At 50.9% G+C, this 18,816-nt stretch overlaps 1 protein-coding gene across 8 annotated transcripts in view; it reads left to right on the plus strand.

Annotated features, from left to right (window-relative positions):
* The window catches only part of LOC144318832 (ATP-binding cassette sub-family A member 17-like), a 77,979-nt gene that overhangs the window by 35,550 nt on the left and 23,613 nt on the right, over positions 1-18,816 (plus strand). For 7 of the 8 annotated variants that reach the window (XM_077906233.1, XM_077906234.1, XM_077906236.1 and 4 more), the window contains 7 exons: positions 165-308; positions 1,375-1,504; positions 2,835-2,989; positions 4,343-4,498; positions 4,665-4,875; positions 5,686-5,836; positions 11,128-11,226. In XM_077906233.1, coding sequence (XP_077762359.1) covers positions 165-308; positions 1,375-1,504; positions 2,835-2,989; positions 4,343-4,498; positions 4,665-4,875; positions 5,686-5,836; positions 11,128-11,226 — 1,046 coding nt within the window. The remainder of the gene's footprint in view (positions 1-164; positions 309-1,374; positions 1,505-2,834; positions 2,990-4,342; positions 4,499-4,664; positions 4,876-5,685; positions 5,837-11,127; positions 11,227-18,816) is intronic. The other variant, XM_077906231.1, reaches the window with a different exon arrangement.

Raw genomic sequence — 18,816 nt, forward strand, 5'->3', positions numbered from 1 at the left:
GGTTGCCGGACTTCTCCAGGCACCATTAGCTGTTTGGTACCAGGAAACACGGGGAGTTGGGGTTGGCGGGGTGGGGTGGAGGATTTATTTTACCCAAGTATTATGTTCCCGAAGAAGCTGGTCGATTCACCCGAACACCTTAATGTAGTTGACTTTCTGTCTAGCCGTCCCACTGGCAGGGACGGTCTTCATCCCTCACACGGTCAGTGCTGGACGTGGGGGACCCAGACAAAGCTTCGGAAAGCAAGTTCATTCAGGAAGAGCCTACCGATTTGGCGAAAGGGATTGAAATACGACAGCTCTACAAGGTAGGAGCTCACAAATCTCCTTTTAAGAATTTAAGAAATCACGTGTAGAGGCTTGTTTTATTCTGATAATAACCTGGTGGTTACAAGGTACATTCATTCCCGAGAGAGGCTTAGCGTCCTTCTGGGAGGGGATCCTTGAAATAGGAATCTAGCATCACGCGTCCTGTTTCCTGTCATGCAGTAAAGTGGGGGAGGACGGAGGGTCCGGATGATTCTGGCTGAAACACCCCCCGCCCCCGGCCACGCCAGCACTGCTGCCTGGGGACCCCCTGGAGCTCAGCTCTTTGGTGGCTGACGTCCATCCCCATGGTTTCCACACCCAGTCGCTCAGCCCGGCTTCCAGATGGGGCGGGCTTGGCTGTTGCCAGCGCTGGCTGAGCCTTTGCTGCGCGCTGAGCCCCGCGTGACTAAGCGCTCCCAGGGCAGGACACCTGGACGTGAGCCCTGTGCCCTGGTGCATCCCATGGAGCAGCATTTCCCCTTTAGCACTTTCTGATCTTCAAATGCGATGAGTCCAAGGGAGAGGCGTGTCCGTGTCCGGACGCTGCAGCCTTGTCACACTTCGTGCCGCCCTCCTGTGGCTGTGGGCGCCGGGTGTGTGAGTTGGGGGGTAGGTGTCACATGGGAGCCCAGGGACTCACGATGCGGCCGGGGGCTCCAGGTCTGTCGCGAGCGGCCCCAGCAGCCAGGCTTGCCTGCGGCTTCCACGAGCAGGGATTTCCCTTGTGTTCACACACCTGCTGTCTGCAGACCCACAGTTCTGGTGGGAATTCTCAGCTGCTGGGCCACGTCAGGGCAAAGTGTGGCTCTAGAAGCAGGGAGCAGACTCCCCGCCAAGCTCTGAGCCCTTCGTCCTCGAGCTCCCGCCTCTGGGGCACCGGGGAGAAGCCCCTGGGTTTGCACCCCCGTCAGGCTCCTCTGCAGCCCCAGGCAGCTAAACCCTGGCGCCCTCCCAGATTCGCCTTGGATTCCCATGGGTGGACTGGAAATCCAAGTTCAGGGCGACTTGATGTGGTTCATAGATGCTTCAGGAACACCACATGCCCGCCGCGTGAATTTTCCGCAGGTGTATCAGACGGGAAAGAGTAAGCACGTGGCAGTCAAAGGTCTGACCATGAACCTTTACCAGGGGCAGATCACCGTTCTGCTGGGACACAACGGGGCCGGCAAGACCACCATGTGCTGCATGCTCACAGGTACGTGCGCCGGGTGGCCCTCCCCGAGGAAGAGCCCCCGCACTCCCCGCATGTGCTTCCATCTCCCCTCCTCAGATTTCACTGACGTCTGAATATGACGCTCTTGCTGTCTGTGTAGCACCTGGTGGTTCACGTGACCCGAACGAGGAAAAGGGAACCTTTGGGTGTTATGGTCAATCTGGGGAATTAGATCTCATTCGCCGTCATGGAGCTGTGAACACGGCCCCACACGTCTCTTCCCACTGGAGGGGCAGCGGCAGAGGGAGCGAGAACCCCAAGCAGACTCCCCGCTGAGCTCGGAGCCCCACTCGGGGGTCCGTCTCGTGACCCTGGGATCCCGACCTGAGCCGAAACTAAGAGGCAAACGCTCAACTGACTGAGCCGCGCAGGTGCCCCGAATCTACTTACATTGATTTGGAGTAAGGAGATGCGTAGGGAAGAAGGCAAAGTCATACCACCTGTTCCGACTTGTAAAAAACTGCAAACCCCCTACTTACCCACGAGTGCGGGTTGAATAAATAAACGGCATGTATTCATAACAATAAAATCTTTTTAGCCTTCCCAAATTAGATCAGTTTTGTGGATGTGAAGAAATGGCCTCAATTTTTCCTTTTTGGCGGAGGAAAAGCCAGTTAAAAAAGCAGAATTTAGTGCTTACTTCTTCAGCAGCACATACACTAAAAAAACAAAAACAAAAACAAAAAACCCTGGAGTCTGTATTTTCCCATTTTTGCTAAAAACTTTAACCCTTGAGTCAGCGTGTGCGTGAAGGAATCCACGATGCTATGCTGAACAGGGGTTGGGGGTCCAGGTTGGGACCTGCGTCCTTTGTGTGCTTCGCTACACTTTCTTCTTTTAATCTTGTTGCAAATAGAGTTAAACTAAGGAGATGGAATAAAGGGTGAGAGTGCCCTGACGGCCCGGCTGTGAAGGCCCACACCTCCCCACGGGCACCCCGCATTCCCCAGGGCTTACTGGGAATCAGAGCCGAATCAGTCCTGGGTCTCAGTTCAGAATGGTTAGATGCCCCAGATACTGTCCCCCCAAACTACATTGCCCTCGTATCGCTTATCACCGTGTCTTTGCCTGACACGCGCCTGTGTGTGTTGTACCCACCGAGGCAGGCCGGCACCCCTCAGAGGCAGGAGGCTCACGTCCGGTCTCTCCCGCCGCCCCTGCACGTCCTTGTTCACCATCACAGGGCTCACCCTCCTTGGATGTCACTGACCGTGACATGCTTGCAAACACATGGAGGACGTCGTCGAGCCTTGGAAGCGCTGCGTGCTCTGGCTGACGATGACCCTAGACTGTGCCTCCCGCTTGCTCCCAGGTGTCCTTGCTCCTTCCAGTGGATGGGTATATATCAACGGGTATGATATTTCCTGCAATGTGGCTCAGATCCGGAAAAGCATGGGCTGGTGCCCCCAGCACGATATCTTGTTCGATAACTTCACAGTAGCGGAGCATCTTTACTTCTATGCTCGGGTGAGTCTGGGGATGGCACGCTCGGTCTCCTCTGCGTCTGTTCTTGGGGATGACAGTAAGACAGCCTGCAGCTCCCTGACCCAACCTCACAAGGTCTTGAGACTTTTTCTGGACACTATTCCCTAAACATTCAGGCGGGGGAGAGGGCAAGGGTCACACTTTGATTATGAAGGATGCAAATCAGGACTAGCCTAAACGAGAGATGAGCAGGGTGAGGTCTGGGACAGTCCCAAATAGGAAGCTCCCGTGTCCTCCGGATGCATGCCCCCACTGGCACAGGACTGCATACTGGGGCGCTCACTTAACCTGCAAGTGCCCAGGTTTTCTTTCCTTTTTTTTTTTTTTTAAGATTTTATTTGTTTATTCATGAGGGACACAGAGAGAGGCAGAGACACAGGCAGAAGGAGAAGCAGGAGGGGACACCTGGGTGGCTCAGTGGTTTGGCACCTGCCTTTGGCCCAGGGCGTGATCTTGGAGTCCCGGGATCGAGTCCCACATCGGGCTCCCGGCATGGAGCCTGCTTCTTCCTCCTCCTGTGTCTCTGCTTCTCTCTCTCTCTCTCTCTCTCTCTCTCTCTATCTATCTATCATAAATAAATAAATCTTAAAAAAAAAAAAAAGGAGGAGAAGCAGGCTCCTTGTAGGGAGCCTGATGTGGGACTCGATCCCAGGACCCCAGGGTCATACCCTGGGCCTAAGGCAGGCACTAAATCGCTGAGCCCCCCAGGTGTCCCAGTGTCCAGGTTTTCTTGGGGTTTCATCACATAGGCCCTAATGGTCAAATGATGGACCACATGGCTGAACTCCATCTGCAGCCTCTGCACACCTCGCCCCTAGCAGGTCCTGAGTCAACCCGTTATGTCCGCTCAGGTGTGGCTGAGGGTATGACACAAATAACAAGGACACCCCCATCGTCCCAAGGATTTAGAGGCCCTTCTAGGAACTGGGGGCAGAGGTCAGCCACACCCTTCATCATGCGACACTTATGCAGAGTTTTCCCTGGGTGGAAGCTGCCCCGGGCCCCCAGGGTAACCCCACTTGGTCGTGATACGTGACCCTTTAATATGCTATACTTACTATTAATATGACATATACTCACGTGGTTCAAGATGCAAACGCCTCTTGTCCATCCCCTTCCCAAAAGGTAGTGAGAGTCTTGTGCCCAGTTTATGTATATCCTGGCACAATGCTCGCCAGACAGGGGCCCCCACAGGGAGGCGGGAGGGAGCCCGGCACCAGGCAGGCACACTGACAGACGGAGGAGGCGGCACCAAGGCCAGGCTCCCGGCAGCCCATTCCCCGCCCCCGCCCCCACCGGGACCCCCTCCCGACCTCCCCACCCCCACTGTTGCAGTTGAAGGGCTTGTCCCACCACAAGTGTCCTGAAGAAGTCCAGCGGATGCTGCACGTCCTCGGGCTGGAGGACAAGCGGGACGCCCTGAGCAAGTTCCTGAGTGGGGGCACGAAGCGCAAGCTCTCCATCGGCATCGCCCTCATAGCAGGCTCCAAGGTAGGCGGGCAGGAGGCCCCGGGCCAGGGCCGGGCACCCAGGGCGGCTGCCCTCCACGGGCAGGGGCAGGCTGCGGACCCCCAGATGCCCACAGCGTGGCCACATGTGCACAGAACCAGAGCGTCCCACGTAGCCAGCCCGGGCCAGGCCGCTCCTCCGCCCCCAGGTGCTGATGCTGGACGAGCCCACCTCGGGCATGGACGCCATCTCCAGGAGGGCCATCTGGGACCTCCTGCAGCAGCACAAGAGCGACCGCACCGTGCTGCTGACCACGCACTTCATGGACGAGGCCGACCTGCTGGGGGACCGCGTGGCCATCATGGCCAAGGGGGAGCTGCAATGCTGCGGGTCCTCGCTGTTCCTCAAGCAGAAGTATGGTGAGCGGGGTGGGCAGGCAGCGGAGACAGGCCCTGTCCTGGGCGGGGGGGCTGCTGGCTTCCCCGGGGGGACGCTGAGGCCAGCGGAGGGGCTGGGACAGGAGGAGACAGGGAAAGATCTGAGACCTGGGGTCAGGAGATCCGAGTCTGAGTCCCCTCTGCTGGTTTTGGCCTCTTCATCCGTGTGGCCGGGAGCTTTATCCTTTGCCTTCCCTTCCACCTATAAAATGGACACTCAAGGAGTGAGCCAGTGTGGAGCGCTCGCGCAGGTGCGGGCTGTTTCCACAAGTGCTGCCCCTGGTCTCCGGGACCCCGGGCCCTCCTGTGTCTCTGCTGCTTGGGGCGTGGATGCGCCTCCACCGCCTCACTCCATCTCTGCCCACGGACCGGGTGTCCTCATCTGGGTTCCTGTGCTGGAAAATGAGTGTCTCTCCAGCCTGGACCCCTTCCTGAACTCCACATGCGTGTACCTGGAGTCTATTCCATGCCCGTGTGGACGCTGATAGGCTCTCTGGGACTTGTCCAAACCCTAGGCAGCCCGGTACCCCCCCTGGACCCTGCTCTCTGCCACCGCACCCACTGCCCCCGGCACAGACAGCTCCCTTCTTCTACGAGCTTGGCCCAAACCTTAGAGGTGCCCCGATCCCATCAGTCCAAAAACCTTAGGGGCCCTCCCTGACCCCCACCTCCACACCCAGCTAGCACCCTGGTCAGGCATCCATCCCCTCCCGGCTTGTTGCGCTTGCTGGCTAACTCAGCCCACCCTCTGCCCCCAAAGAAGGTTTCACGGTCTTTGAAATGTTGTTTCAGGTGCTGGATATTATATGACTTTGGTGAAGAAACCTCATTGTAGCACAGAAAAGATTTCTCATCTGATTTATCAGCACATACCAAATGCAGTTTTGCAGTCCAGCACTGGAGAAGAATTAACATTTATTCTTCCTAAAAAGAACATCCACAGGTGCGGACCCCAGAGGACGGGAGTCCCCGTGTGCACGCTCACAGCCGGCTCCACTGCCCCTCTCATCAGCAAGGCCTCTCTACTCTGCCGGGGTCTGGACCCCCAGGCCTCTGCTATCTCCTGGAAAGACAGGACACTCTAGCCAGAGCAGCACTCGAAAGTAACGGGGCTCTTATCATGTCCCCTCCTTCCTTTAAACCCCTCGATGGCCCCCAGCAGCCTTCAAGTTAAAGTCAAATTATTTTTTTATAAAAAGATTTTATTTATTCATGAGAGACACAGAGAAAGAAGCAGAGACACAGGCAGAGGGAGAAGCAGGCTCCTGCGGGGAGGCCGATGCAGCACTCAGTCCCAGGACCCAGGATCACACCCTGGGCCAAAGGCAGATGCTCAACTGCTGAGCCACCCAGGTGTCCCAAAGTCAAATTCTTAAATGTGACTTTACAGATGCTCTTATTGGGTGGCTGAGCCAAGACGAACATCTGGCCTGATTTTCCTCAATTATTCCAGACTTCAGAGTGGTTCCCGCCACTCACTACCACCTCCTCTCCCTCATGTGGTTCTCAGGGAGGAGTCTTAGCTCAACTTAGTGAGGAAGATGGGAGCCACCAAACAAGAAGTCCCCTTCACTCTCGTCACACGTGTCTTCCTTCCTTCCATCTTTATAGCCAACGACGCGCCTCTCTTCCTGGTGGAGGCTCGCCCTTCTGCACCAGCTCCAGATCCTTCCATCTTGCCTTCTCAAAACCTCGCCTTCTGGACTCACCACACCATCAGAGTCTCTCTCTACTGGGTCACTTCCAGGAGTGCACTGAGTCCCCACTGCCCTCCCCCAGCCCCTGGCACCCACCCTTATACTTTCTGGCTCCGTGATACGGGCTGCCCTCAGCTGCCATCATGCAGTATTTATACTTTTGTGATTTGCTTAGACCACTTAGTGCAATGTCCTCAAGATTCAGTGCTGTGGCATATTGCAGGATTTCCTTCCTTTTTAAGGCTGAATACTAGTCTATAACACACACACGTGTGCACACACACCCCACATTGTGTTTATCCATTCATCTGTTAATGGACACTTGGGTTGCTGTCACATTTTAGCTGTGGTGGATAATGCTGAATAATGCTGCCACAAACACGGGTGTGCAAGTATCCCTTCAAGACTCTGCTTTTGATTCTTTGGGATATATTTACTCAGAAGGAAAAGTGCTGGGCCATATGGTAATTTTATTTTTAAAATTTTGAAGAACTGCCATGCTGTCTTCCACAGAGGCTGTACCATTTTACATTCCCTCCCACAGTACATAAGAATTCCAATTTCTCCATAGCTCATCAATACCTGTTGTTTTCTGTTTTTCTTTTTTTAAATTACTCACCAACCTAATGGGCATGAGGTAACTTTGTTTTGCATCTCCCCAATGATGAGTGATGCTAAGCATCTCTTCATGTGCTTATTCCATTTGTAGTCTTCTTTGGAGCAATGTCTACTATCACCCATTAAAAAAAAAAAACACAAACTTTTATTTATTAAGTAATCTCTATCCTCAACGTGGGGCTTCAACTCATAACCCTGAGATCAAGAGGTGCATGCTCCTCTGACTGAGCCAGCCAGGCACCCCTCATGTCCTTTGCCCATTTTTGAATCAAGCTGTTTTCTATTGTTCTGTTTTCTATTGTTCTATATACTTCTCTATATATTCTGGATATTAATTAGTCCTTTATCAGATAACAGGATCTGCAAATATTTTCTCCCATTTAGTGGGTTGTCTTTTTACTCTGATGATAGTAAATTCCTGATGCACAAAATTTTTTTTTTTTCAAAATTTCTAAGTTGAATGAAGTCCAACCCATTTATTTTTTCTTTTGTTACTATGCCCTTGATGTCACGTCCAAGAAATCATTGCCAGATCCCATGTTGTGGAGCTTCTGTGCCATGTTTTCTTCTGGGAGTTGTATTATTTTAGGTCTTACATTTAGGTCCTTGATCTATTTTGAGTTCATTTTTGTATGTAGTGTTACGTAGGGTCCAATGTCATGCTTTCACACTTGGATGTCCTGTTTCCACATCGGTTGAAAAGATTGTCCTTCCCTCATCAAATTCTTGGCACCTTTGTTGAAAATCATTTGACCATATGTGCGAGGGCTTATTTCTGGGCTCTCTGCTGTCTTCCATCAGTCTATGTGTCTGCCCTTATGCCAATAACACCTTGTTTGGATACTGTAGCTTCATAACAAGTTTTTTTTTTTCAAGATTTTGTTTATTTATTCATGAGAGACACACAGAGAGAGAGGCAGAGAGAGAAGCAGGCTCCATGCAGGGAGCCTGACATGGGACTTGATCCCAGGCCTCCAGGATCACGCCCTGGGCTGAAGGTGGCGCTAAACCGCTGAGCCACCGGGGCTGCCCTGTAGCAAGTTTTGAAATCAAGGAAGTATCATTCTCTAGTTTTGTTCTTTTGCAAGATTGTTTTGGTTATTAAGGGTCCCTTGAGATTCCATATGAATTTTAGGAAGGGTTTTTCTATTTCTGCAAAAAAAAAAAAAAAATCATTGCTTTTTTTTGTAGGGACTGTACTGAATCCGTTGAATGCTCTGGCCGGTATTGGCATTTGAACAACATCACATCTCCTAGTCCATGAACATGGGATGTGTTTCAGTGTATTTACGTCTTCTTTACTTCCCTTCAGCAATGTTTTATAGCTTTCATTCTACAAGTCTTTCACTTCCTTGGGTTAACCCCTAAGTATTTTATTGTTTGGCGCTATTGTAAGTGGGTTATTTTTGTTATTTCCTTTTTAGATTCGTTCACTGTATTTAGAAATGCAACTGATTTCTGCGTGTTGGCTCTCTATCCTGCTACTCTGCTGAACTCACTTATTACTTCTCACAGCTTCATTGTAGCACCTGTAGAGTTTTCTACATATAAAATCACGTCATCTGCAAACACATAATTTCACTTCTTCCTCTCCGCTCTGGATGCCTCTTACTTCTTTTTTCTTGCCTAACGGCTCTGACTATAATTTTCCGGGCCAGGCACATTAGGCAGATTCTGCAAGCTCAGATGCTGTGTCAGTGGGGAGGCAGATGCTGGGTCCTTTCCACTCTGCTGTCTTCCCGGCATCCTTGTCTCATATGTAGGCTCTCCGTCATGAGTCATGCTCATCAACACGCAGCAGAAGGGATAAATTCGCACTTGATTACAGAAAGATGCCTAGAAAATCCACAAACATTTGGAAACTCAACTTCTGAACACTTTTGAACAGCTTATGGGTCAAAGAGAAATTAGAAACAGTTTAGAATTGGACAATGATGAAGACACAACAGATCCAAAATGTTCAGATGCTGCTAGAGCGGTGCCCGGAGGGAAAAATATAGCCCCAAAACACTTGTTAGGAAAGAAGAAAGCCTCAAGGCCAGTGGCCTGAGTTTCCAGCTGAGGGAGGCAGAAAAAGCAGAGAGAATGTTAAATGCAGAGTACAGAGAAGAAAAGAAATAATAAATATGAAGAGAACAAATGGTGGAATAAGAAACAAAAACATTGAGGGAAAAAAGTAGCCAGACATTGTTTATTACAATATCAATAAAAATGATTAAGCCCCCGCCTAAGGCATTAAGGAGAAAAAGAAGAAATACAAGAACAGCATGAGGAATGAGCAAACCACCATGCACACCCAGCACAGACTTACGACAGGATAATGAGAAAGAACCACAAATAAATTGGAGACTTAATGGGCTAAACTGTTTAGAATGTAGATAAAACAGACTGATTTCTTGAAAAACACAACCTACTCCAACTGACACACAGTGAAAGAGAAGAATCTGAATAACCACGCATCTACTGATGAAATTGAATTTGCAATGACAAACGTTACCACAAAGAGGATTCCAGTCCCCATCAGTCACTGAGGAAATAACCTCAATCTTTCGGGAAATAGAGAAGGAAGCAGCCCCCAAGTCATGGGCGGGGGGGGGGGGGGGGCGAGGGGGGTTGGGCAGCGGGCCTGTGATACCAACAACCAGAACATGAACGTAAACACAATGTCATTAGCAAAATAGGAACGGGTCGAATGGACTTAAGTGGGGGCCCAGGAGGGCTTGGCGCCCAGGTCGGGGCTGCGGTGGGATTTCTGGAAGACTGGGCGCAGCCGGGATATGGACCGGAGCATCTGCTAAGTCCTCTAGGGCCTGGGGCTCCACAGGCCGGGGCCCTCGGGGAAGCAAGAAACCGAGCGGAGCCTGCAGGTCCCCAGACCCATCACCTGCGTCCAAATGTCGATCAAGAGAGGCACCGTACACCTCGACTGCGGCGTATTCCTTCGTGGAACACCCCCCCCCCCCACCCCGACGAGAGGACCTCGGCGCGGCACCGGCCTGCTGAGCCTCCCGTCCCGCGGCTGGGCAAGCTAGACACGAGGGGAGGCCGCGCGCTCCGCTGCCGGGCCCGGGCAGCACAGGACAGGAGCCGGGCACGGTGGCAGCAGGAGGCACGACACTGGTCGTGTGAGGGCGGGAGACGAGTCACCTGGAGGGGGCGGAGAGCACCCTGTGGGGTGCTGGAGAGGCCTGCCCCACGGTGGGTGACAGCACGGCATCACCCCACACCTGGAGCCTACCACTCACGGGCATGATTTCGGCAACTGCAGCTGAGCGAGCCTGCGAACACTTGACGCCCCAACACCCCCCCAGTTCGGGAGGGGAGAGACCCGGAGGCGTGGGGGAACTAGCCCGGGCAAGCAGTAGTGGGCATCAACCTGGCGCCGTGCAGCGCGGGCTCCTCCCCGAGGCCGAGGCCGGGTGGCAGGTGGCAGGTGGCAGGTGGTGGGTGTGCCCGGGGCTGCGCTCAGCGTCACTCCACTCAGCTGCTAGAAGACAATGGAAGGCATGCAGAGAGGGGTGCGAGGAGAGGGGCGCCGCTGGGTGCACGCCCCTCTCGGTGTCCACTCGGCACTGCAGTGTCTGCAGGGCGCGCCGAGCCCCCAGCCCCCACATTGCCCCCCAGCCGGGCCTGGCCACAGCAGCGCGTGCACACGGGAGGGCTCAGGTGGCTCCGGGTTCTCAGGGAGCACCCCAGAAACCACACGGAAAGCTGCATCGTTCACGAGGCCTATGCGAGAGTCATTGCCCCAGAAACGTTTGGGAGTAAATCCATCCCCCCGCTGTCCCAGTGCAGAGTGCTGACCTCGGAAGCCCCAAAGCTGAGCACTTGACGTGGCCCCGCTATCTCCCCGTGGAGCGCCAGGGCCCGTGGGGGGCTCCCCTGCACCCGCGGGGAGACAACCGCTCTTCCCTTGCAGGTTCGCATGTCTCTTCACGGAGCTGGAACGGCGGCAGGTGGAGCTGGGGGTCGCCAGCTTCGGGGTGGCGGTCACCACCATGGAGGAGGTGTTCGTCCGGTAAGGGGGGGACGACACCGCACAGCCCAGGGTCTGGCGGCCGGGGGGCTCCCGAGGGTCCTGCGTCCAACCCGGGTGCGGGGCTCGGGTCCGACCCTCACCGGCCCTTCCCACCCCCCACGAGGACTCGCAGTGAGAGGGACACTGCCGGGCAGAGCGCTGAATCCACAACCCCTTCCAGGGGCGACAAAGCAAACCAAGCGACACGGTGTCCTCTGGGATGCCGTCGGCGACTGTGAGTAACGGGTGGCTCTCGTGGTCAGGAAGGCTCACGGCCTCGGGCTCATGGCTGCCTGACCGAGCTAGCAAGCTTTGAGCCGCCCTCGAGGAGGGCCTTCCTCGTGTCGGGGCGCTCAGGGGGCCCCCAGGAGGCCACACGAGCCCAGACAGCGACAGCTGCTCTGGCCGAACCTGCTTGCTACCTGGAACATGTAGGCTGTTACAAGTGTTATTAATGACACATTAAAGCTCATATTTTTTTTTTTTTCTGCTAGTCCACATGGCTTTTTCTCTCCCCCTTTTCGGTTATTTTTCCTCATTCTGTATTTTTTTTTCTCCCTCATGCTAGTTGGAGATTACATGTTCTTATGGTATCACATTAGTGGTCAACGTAGACACTGAGACACACGTATGGAATTTATCAAAGTGCCAAGTGAAGTAATATATTCACTCCGCTCCTGGACAATGCTGAGACCCTGGGACACACACACACCTCACCATCACCAACCTGTATACATTGTATTTTTTAAAGATGTTATTTATTTACTGGAGAGTAAAAGTGACAGAGAGAGCATGAGTGGGCAGGGGCAGAGGCAGAGGGAGAAGCAGGCTCCCCAGTGAGCAGGGGGCCTGACATGGGGCTCCATCCTAGGACCCTGAGATCATGACCTGAGCCGAAGGCAGACGCTAGACCGACTGAGCCACCCAGGCGCCCACCCCTATATACGTATATTTTAATTCTCTCTTTTTTCAACTTCACAAACCTGTAATATTGTTGTTCGAGAATGCCAGTAGTCACTTATACTCATGCGCATAAACACCTGTCTCTGCATCCCTTCCTCTCACGTCTCAGATGAGACTGTCCTCCTGCCCATAGCTCCTCACAGCACCCATTAGTGTTTTTATGCAGGTGCCAAACACATTATGTTTTTTTTTTTTTTTTAAGATTTTGTTTATTTATTCGTGACAGACACACAGAGAGAGGCAGAGACACAGGCAGGGGGAGAAGCAGGCTCCCTGTGGGGAGCCCGACGTGGGACTTGATCCTGGATCCCAGGATCACAACCTGAGCTGAAGGCAGATGTTTAACTACTAAGCCACCCAGGCGTCCCTGAGGCTCATTTTCTTGCACATGGGTATCCAGTCATGATGGAACCTTTTGGGGGAAGAGACTTCCTTCCACACTGAATTGTTTTCACACCTTCACCAAAAATCAATCGAATGTGTATGGCAATTTCTACATTCCCTATTCTGTTCCACTGAACAGTTGTCTGTCCCATGCCAGTCCCTCACCATTGGGGTTCCTGTGGCTTTGTGGGACGTCTAGAAGTTAGGTAGTAGATGGTTCCTTCAGGTCTATTTTTTTCAAGATTGTTTTGGCCATTATGGGTCGTTTGTGTTAACATGTAAATTTAAATATAAACTCATCAGATTCTATTTTGAAAAAAGGACCTCCATTGGTTACAACAGATCCACCACACTAATTGCAAGTCGTTAACAATAGGGAAAACGAGGGAACGGGGTGTGTGTGAGTGAAGCAGGGGTAGAATGAGTAGATGGGAACTGTTTTCTGCTCAGTTTTGCTGTAAACCTAAAACTGTCTAAACTATAAAGTATTTTTTTTAACCTGCAGGGACTATGACTGGTACTAAGTTGAATCTACAGATTAATTTAGGGAGAATGGACATCTTTCAAACATTCATCCTTCCAATCCATAGGTATCACACGTAGCTTCGTTTATTTGGGAGGTCATTTCTCATTTTTATCAGCCATGTTTTGCAGTTTCCAGACGTTCTGCATTGTCTTTGGCTAAACTTACTCCGAAGTACTTCATATTTTCTGAAGCTATGGAAATGGGTTTCTAAATTTAGCTTCCAATCACTTGTTGCAGATCTAGAAATCATTTTTGTATGTTATATGTCTAGAGACATTATTTAACTCGTTAGTTCAGACAGTCTGGGGTTGACTTCCTTAGTATTTTCTGTATGACCCTCCCGTCAGGTAAAGACAGTTTTACTTCCAATTTTCCAGTCTTTATGCCTTTAACTGGCTCATCTCACTAGTAGGGTCTGCAGCATAATGCCGACTAGAAGCAGAGAGGAGGGATGTCCTCTCCTGGTTAGGGGAAGCGTTTTATCACAGCCAGCGGTTCCTTCTACGTCCTTCGACTTTACTCTGCCGGTTTGCAGCCACACAGACATACGTGTACATATACATACAGCCGCATAACACAGGTATGTGTATGTATGGGGACATACACTTCCCTCTGAGTTTTGCTTGCCTGAATTTCAGTTTTTGAGTATGTAGTATTTTCATTACCAGTCAGTGAGAAATTTGCTTAGTTTTCCATTGTGGTTTCCGCTCTGACCTGTGGCTTACTGAGAACTGTTTCTTAATTTCCAAATTCATGGAGATTTTTGAAAAACTTGCTTTCTTGTTTTCTTGTGCCTTGTCTGTTTTGCTAATGGAGTTGATTTCTGACCTGATTTCACTCTGGTTCTGGTATGTCTCTGTCGAGCCTCCTTCCTTCAAAATGCTTGTCTGTGGCTCAGCTTATATTCTGTTTTCATAAAATTTCCTAGGTTCTTGAAAGAACATGCATTCTTCGGTTGTTAGGGGCAGTCTTTTGTGTATAGCAATTAGGTCTTCAGTGTCTTTAAAAAAAAAAATTATCTGCACTCCGTTAGGCATCCAATTCCTGGTTTCAGCTTAAGTCATGATCTAGAGGTCATGAGATTGAGCCTGCATTGGGCTTCACACTTGGCATGGAGTCTGCTCATCCCTCTCTGTCCCCCTCTGTCCCTCACTCTGCTCTATCTCTCAAATAAATAAATAGATAAATAAATAAATAAAATCTAAATGAAAAAGCTAGAACTTAAAAAAAAAAAAAAGAAGTTAGTCACTAGGTCCAGCTCACAATCAAGGGGAGGAGACTAACACAAGCAACAAAAGCAAAAATACACGTGGGACTGTATCAAATTAAAAAGCTTCCATGGAGCGTACACACACACCAGCCCCATAAAAGAATAGTACTCAGTCATTAGAAAGAAGGAAAATCCTATTATTCTCAATGACACAGACATGAGGGCATTACACTCCGTGAATAAGTCAGACAGAAGAAAAACAAATACGGTGTGGACTCACTTACCTGTGGAGTCTAAAGACACACCCCTGGAAAGAGAACAGACCTGTGGTCACCGGGGGGGTGGGGGTGGGGGAATGGGCAGGTGAAGCACAAACTTCCAATTCCAAGACGAGTAAGTTCTGGGGATGTCATGTGCGGACCGGTGACTGTCATTAACGGTACTGTATTGTGTATCTGACAGTTGTTAAGAGAGTGAGTCTTTTTTTTTTTTAAGATTTTATTTATTTATTCATGAGAGACACAGAGAGGAAGAGAGGCAGAGACCCAGGCAGAGGGAGAAGCAGGCTCCATGCAGGGAGCCCAATGTGGGACTCGATCCCAGGACCCCAGGATCATGCCCTGGGCCCAAGGCAGACGCTAAACCACTGAGCCACCCAGGCGTCCCCTAAGAGAGTGAATCTTAAAAGTTCTCACCACATGCAAAAATTATTGTAACTCTGGGAGGTGGTGGATGTTAGCTGGACGCACAGTGGAGGTCGCTCCACAGTGTATGCATCTCTGGGGGCATGATGGTGGGCACCTTACTTGATGGCATGTGTCGCCTACATCTCGATAAAACTGGGAAGAAAATGAGGCGGATGATGGCAGAGTGCGAGCACTCGGAGGTGGGTCTGGGGGGTCTGTGAGACGCCGTCTACCGCGGTGCAGAAGCTCTCGGGGGAGCTCGTAGTCTGCATCCTGCAAAAGTCTCGTTTGATGCCTGAAGGAGGGCAGTGTGCGCCAACCTCCATCTGTAGGAAACTCCCCTCCCTCCCTTCCTGAAATTCAGTCTTTTTTTTTTTTAAGATTTTATTTATTTATTCATGATAGACAACAGAGAGAGAGGCAGAGACACAGGCAGAGGGAGAAGCAGGCTCCATGCACCGGGAGCCCGACGTGGGATTCGATCCCGGGTCTCCAGGATCACGCCCTGGGTCGAAGGCAGGCGCTAAACTGCTGTGCCACCCAGGGATCCCCTGAAATTCAGTCTTAATAAACAACACTGTTATCTAATAGAAAAAACAAATTATACTAGCAGAAACCAAATGAGGAAGAAAAATTAAAAATATAACCTTAGAGGGCACCTGAGTAGCTCAGTGGGTTAAGCATCTGCCTCCGGCTCAGGTCATGATCCTGGGGTCCTGGGGTCCTGGGATCGAGCCCCGCATCGGGCTCTCCCCTCGGTGGGGACTCTGCTTCTCTCTCTGCCTCTGTCCCCTCTCATGCACTCTCTTTCAAATAAATAAATAAAATCTTAAAAAACAAAATACAACCTTATGCCATGACATTTCATGGGGCCAAAGCAAACATTGTGGTGAAGTGCCATGTGCTGTCTTCCCCAACACATCCACCTCAGGTACCAGATGAAGTCCTGACCAGAGGCACGACAAATTCTGATAATTGTCGCTAGTATCCTGCAAGGTGTAGAAAAGCTAAAGGATGTACAAGTAGAAAGCCTAGAAAAGTCAGGGAGAAACCGTGGAGAGAAGCAGAGCCTCAGCAAAGGTGAGGAGGGCCTCCGGGGCACACGGTCTGTGGGAACAAGGCCAGGGCGGCTCCGGTGAGGCTCCCCTGGTGCCCACTCCTGCCTCACCCTCTCACCGTAAATAGGACTGACCCGTATAAGCAGCAAGATTTTGCAGAATCGGCTATGTGCCTAATAAGGCTAGGTCACAGAAGTATTGTAGTCCCGTGCTCCCTTTCTCTCTCTCTCTCTCTCTCTCTCTCTCTCTCTCTCTCTCTCGGCTCAGTCTGGGAGAAGCCAGCTACCGTCTTGTGAGGACACACAGGCAGCCCTAGGGAGAAGTCCATGCGGCCAGGAGCTAATGCTTTTGCCAACAACCAACGAGGAATTGGGGCTCCTGCCAGAGGTATGCTGGAGCTGGCTCATATTGGCTCATGAGAGCCGATCATTAAGTCATCAAGAATTGTGCGAGCCAGTTAAACACAGCAATTAATAAAACTTAAGTTGCACAAGCTTATAAATAAATCACAGTAAAAACGGTGGTACAATTGTGATACCAATTCCAGAGTGTGGTTTTTCCCACACCACCAAGCTGGTAACTCCATGCTGACACTACGTATCTAAGAGAATAGCATCAGATCCCAGAGGTTAAGGGCTCTGGGCTGCAAGACTGCCCCCCCATCCTCCCGACTCTAGTCCCTGGTCACAAGTCCAGGTGGTCACCTGTGCTTTTGACCCACCAGCCATAAACTGGATGTTCCCACAACTCCCCCTTCAATTCATTTGCTAGGATGGCTCACAGAGCTCAGAGAAACACTGGCTTCCATTTACCAGTTTATTATAAAGGATAGGATACAGGATCCAGGTGGACACGTCCACAGAGAAAGAGTCCAAACCTTCTATGATCTCTGAGGGCACCACTGTCCCCACATTTCCACGGGGTCACCAACCTGGAAGCCCTCCAAACCCTGCCCATTTGGGTTTTTACGGAGGCTTCATCACATACACAAGGTTGATTGATTAAATCATTGGCTGCTGGTGCCCGGACTCAGTCTCCAGCCCCTTGTCCCATCCCAGGAGGTTGGGAGGTAGGCCTAGAAGTTCCAACTTTGCCATCACATGGATGGTTCTCCTGGCCAGTGGCCCCAATCCAGATCTGCGGATGCTTTCCAAAAGCCACAGTGATTCGTACAACAAAACACACCTTAACTGCCACCTCCACTTAGGAAATTGTTAAACATTTTAGGAGCTCAGTGCCAGGACCAGAATGAAGACCAAGCATATATTTCTTATTATAAATCACAATATCACAAACGGTAATACTGAGGCTTCATCTCCTCATGATCTGGCTACACTCTACTATCTGTGCTCCTGAGGTTATTCACATCTACTTCTATCTGTGTGATGGACGCGTTGTGATGATGATTTGCAATCAAAACCACAATGAGAGTATTTACACCGAAGACCTTGGTAAACATCTTTCACTGGGGTTTAATTTATTGTCTTGTTAAATGTCTAGATTGAGTAAGTGATGAAGACAACATTAATAATGCAAAGTAGGGGATCCCTGGGTGGCTTAGTGGTTTGGCACCTGCCTTTGGCCCAGGACGTGCTCCTGGAGTCCTGGGATTGAGTCCCACGTCAGGCTCCCTGTGTGGGGCCTGCTTCTCCCTATGCCTGTGTCTCTGCCTCTCTCTGTGTCTCACATGAATAAATAAATAAACCTTTAAAAAATAATGCAACTTAAGTTTAAAAGTGTCTTATATCTGGAGTCATTTCGTTAAGGAGAGCACAAAAACTTGAGGCAATATCCTTCCAGTATTTTTTTTAAGATTTTACTTATTTACTAACGAGAGACACAGAGAGAGAGAGAGAGAGAGAGAGAGGCAGAGATACAGGCAGAGGGAGAAGCAGGCTCCATGCAGGGAGCCTGACACGGGACTCGATCTGGGGTCTCCAGGATCAGGCCCTGGGCCGAAGGCGGCGCTAAACCGCTGAGCCTCCCAGGCTACCCTCCTTCAAGTATTTAGAAAAAAAAAAAAAAAAGTATCATTCAACTCAACGACAGTGTTGCTCACCTCAGGGATGAACGTGTGACGCTCTGACACACGTCTTTGCTATCTCACCTTTACCTTGATCATCCCCGTTAATTAAAACCAACATTCTCGTCACAACTACCCTGGGAGAGCTAGCTGTGCACCGGCCAGGTGAGGGCACCATCTTGGAAGTGGAACCTCGTGCCCCAGCCCTGCCTTCGGGCCACTGCAGCTCTGGCCAGGCCTGCTGCGCCTCACCACCCGCCAGGTGCTCCTGAATTCCTGACACACAGAGAATAAACCCTTACGGTTGCTTCAAGCTGCTACATTTGGGAGTAATCTGTGCCACAGCCGTAGGGAACACACACAGGGTCTTTTACCCAACTGTACTGGACGGAAAATGAGCCACCATTTACTGGGCTATTTTGTTGTGGCAAATTCCCAGGAGTAGAATAATTGACCCAAAGACTGTGAACAAAAATATATATCTTGCCTTCTTAACAGTCTGCTGCCAGCAATGAAAGCGTCCTTTCGCCTAGAGCAGGGTTCGGCCAACTTTTTCTCTCAAGGCCAGAGAGTAAGCATTCTAGGCTATGTAGACTCAGGGGCATAATCAAGGAGAATATGTAGGTAATTAGATAACCATCTAACCAGTAACCATTTACAAAAATCCATTCTGAGCTCAGAGCCAAACAGAAAAACAAGGCCTTGGCTAGATTTGGCCCGGGCTGCAGTTTACCCAGCCC

This window comes from Canis aureus, chromosome 8 (genome assembly GCF_053574225.1).
Source record: "Canis aureus isolate CA01 chromosome 8, VMU_Caureus_v.1.0, whole genome shotgun sequence".
Classification (NCBI taxonomy): Eukaryota; Metazoa; Chordata; class Mammalia; order Carnivora; family Canidae; genus Canis; species Canis aureus.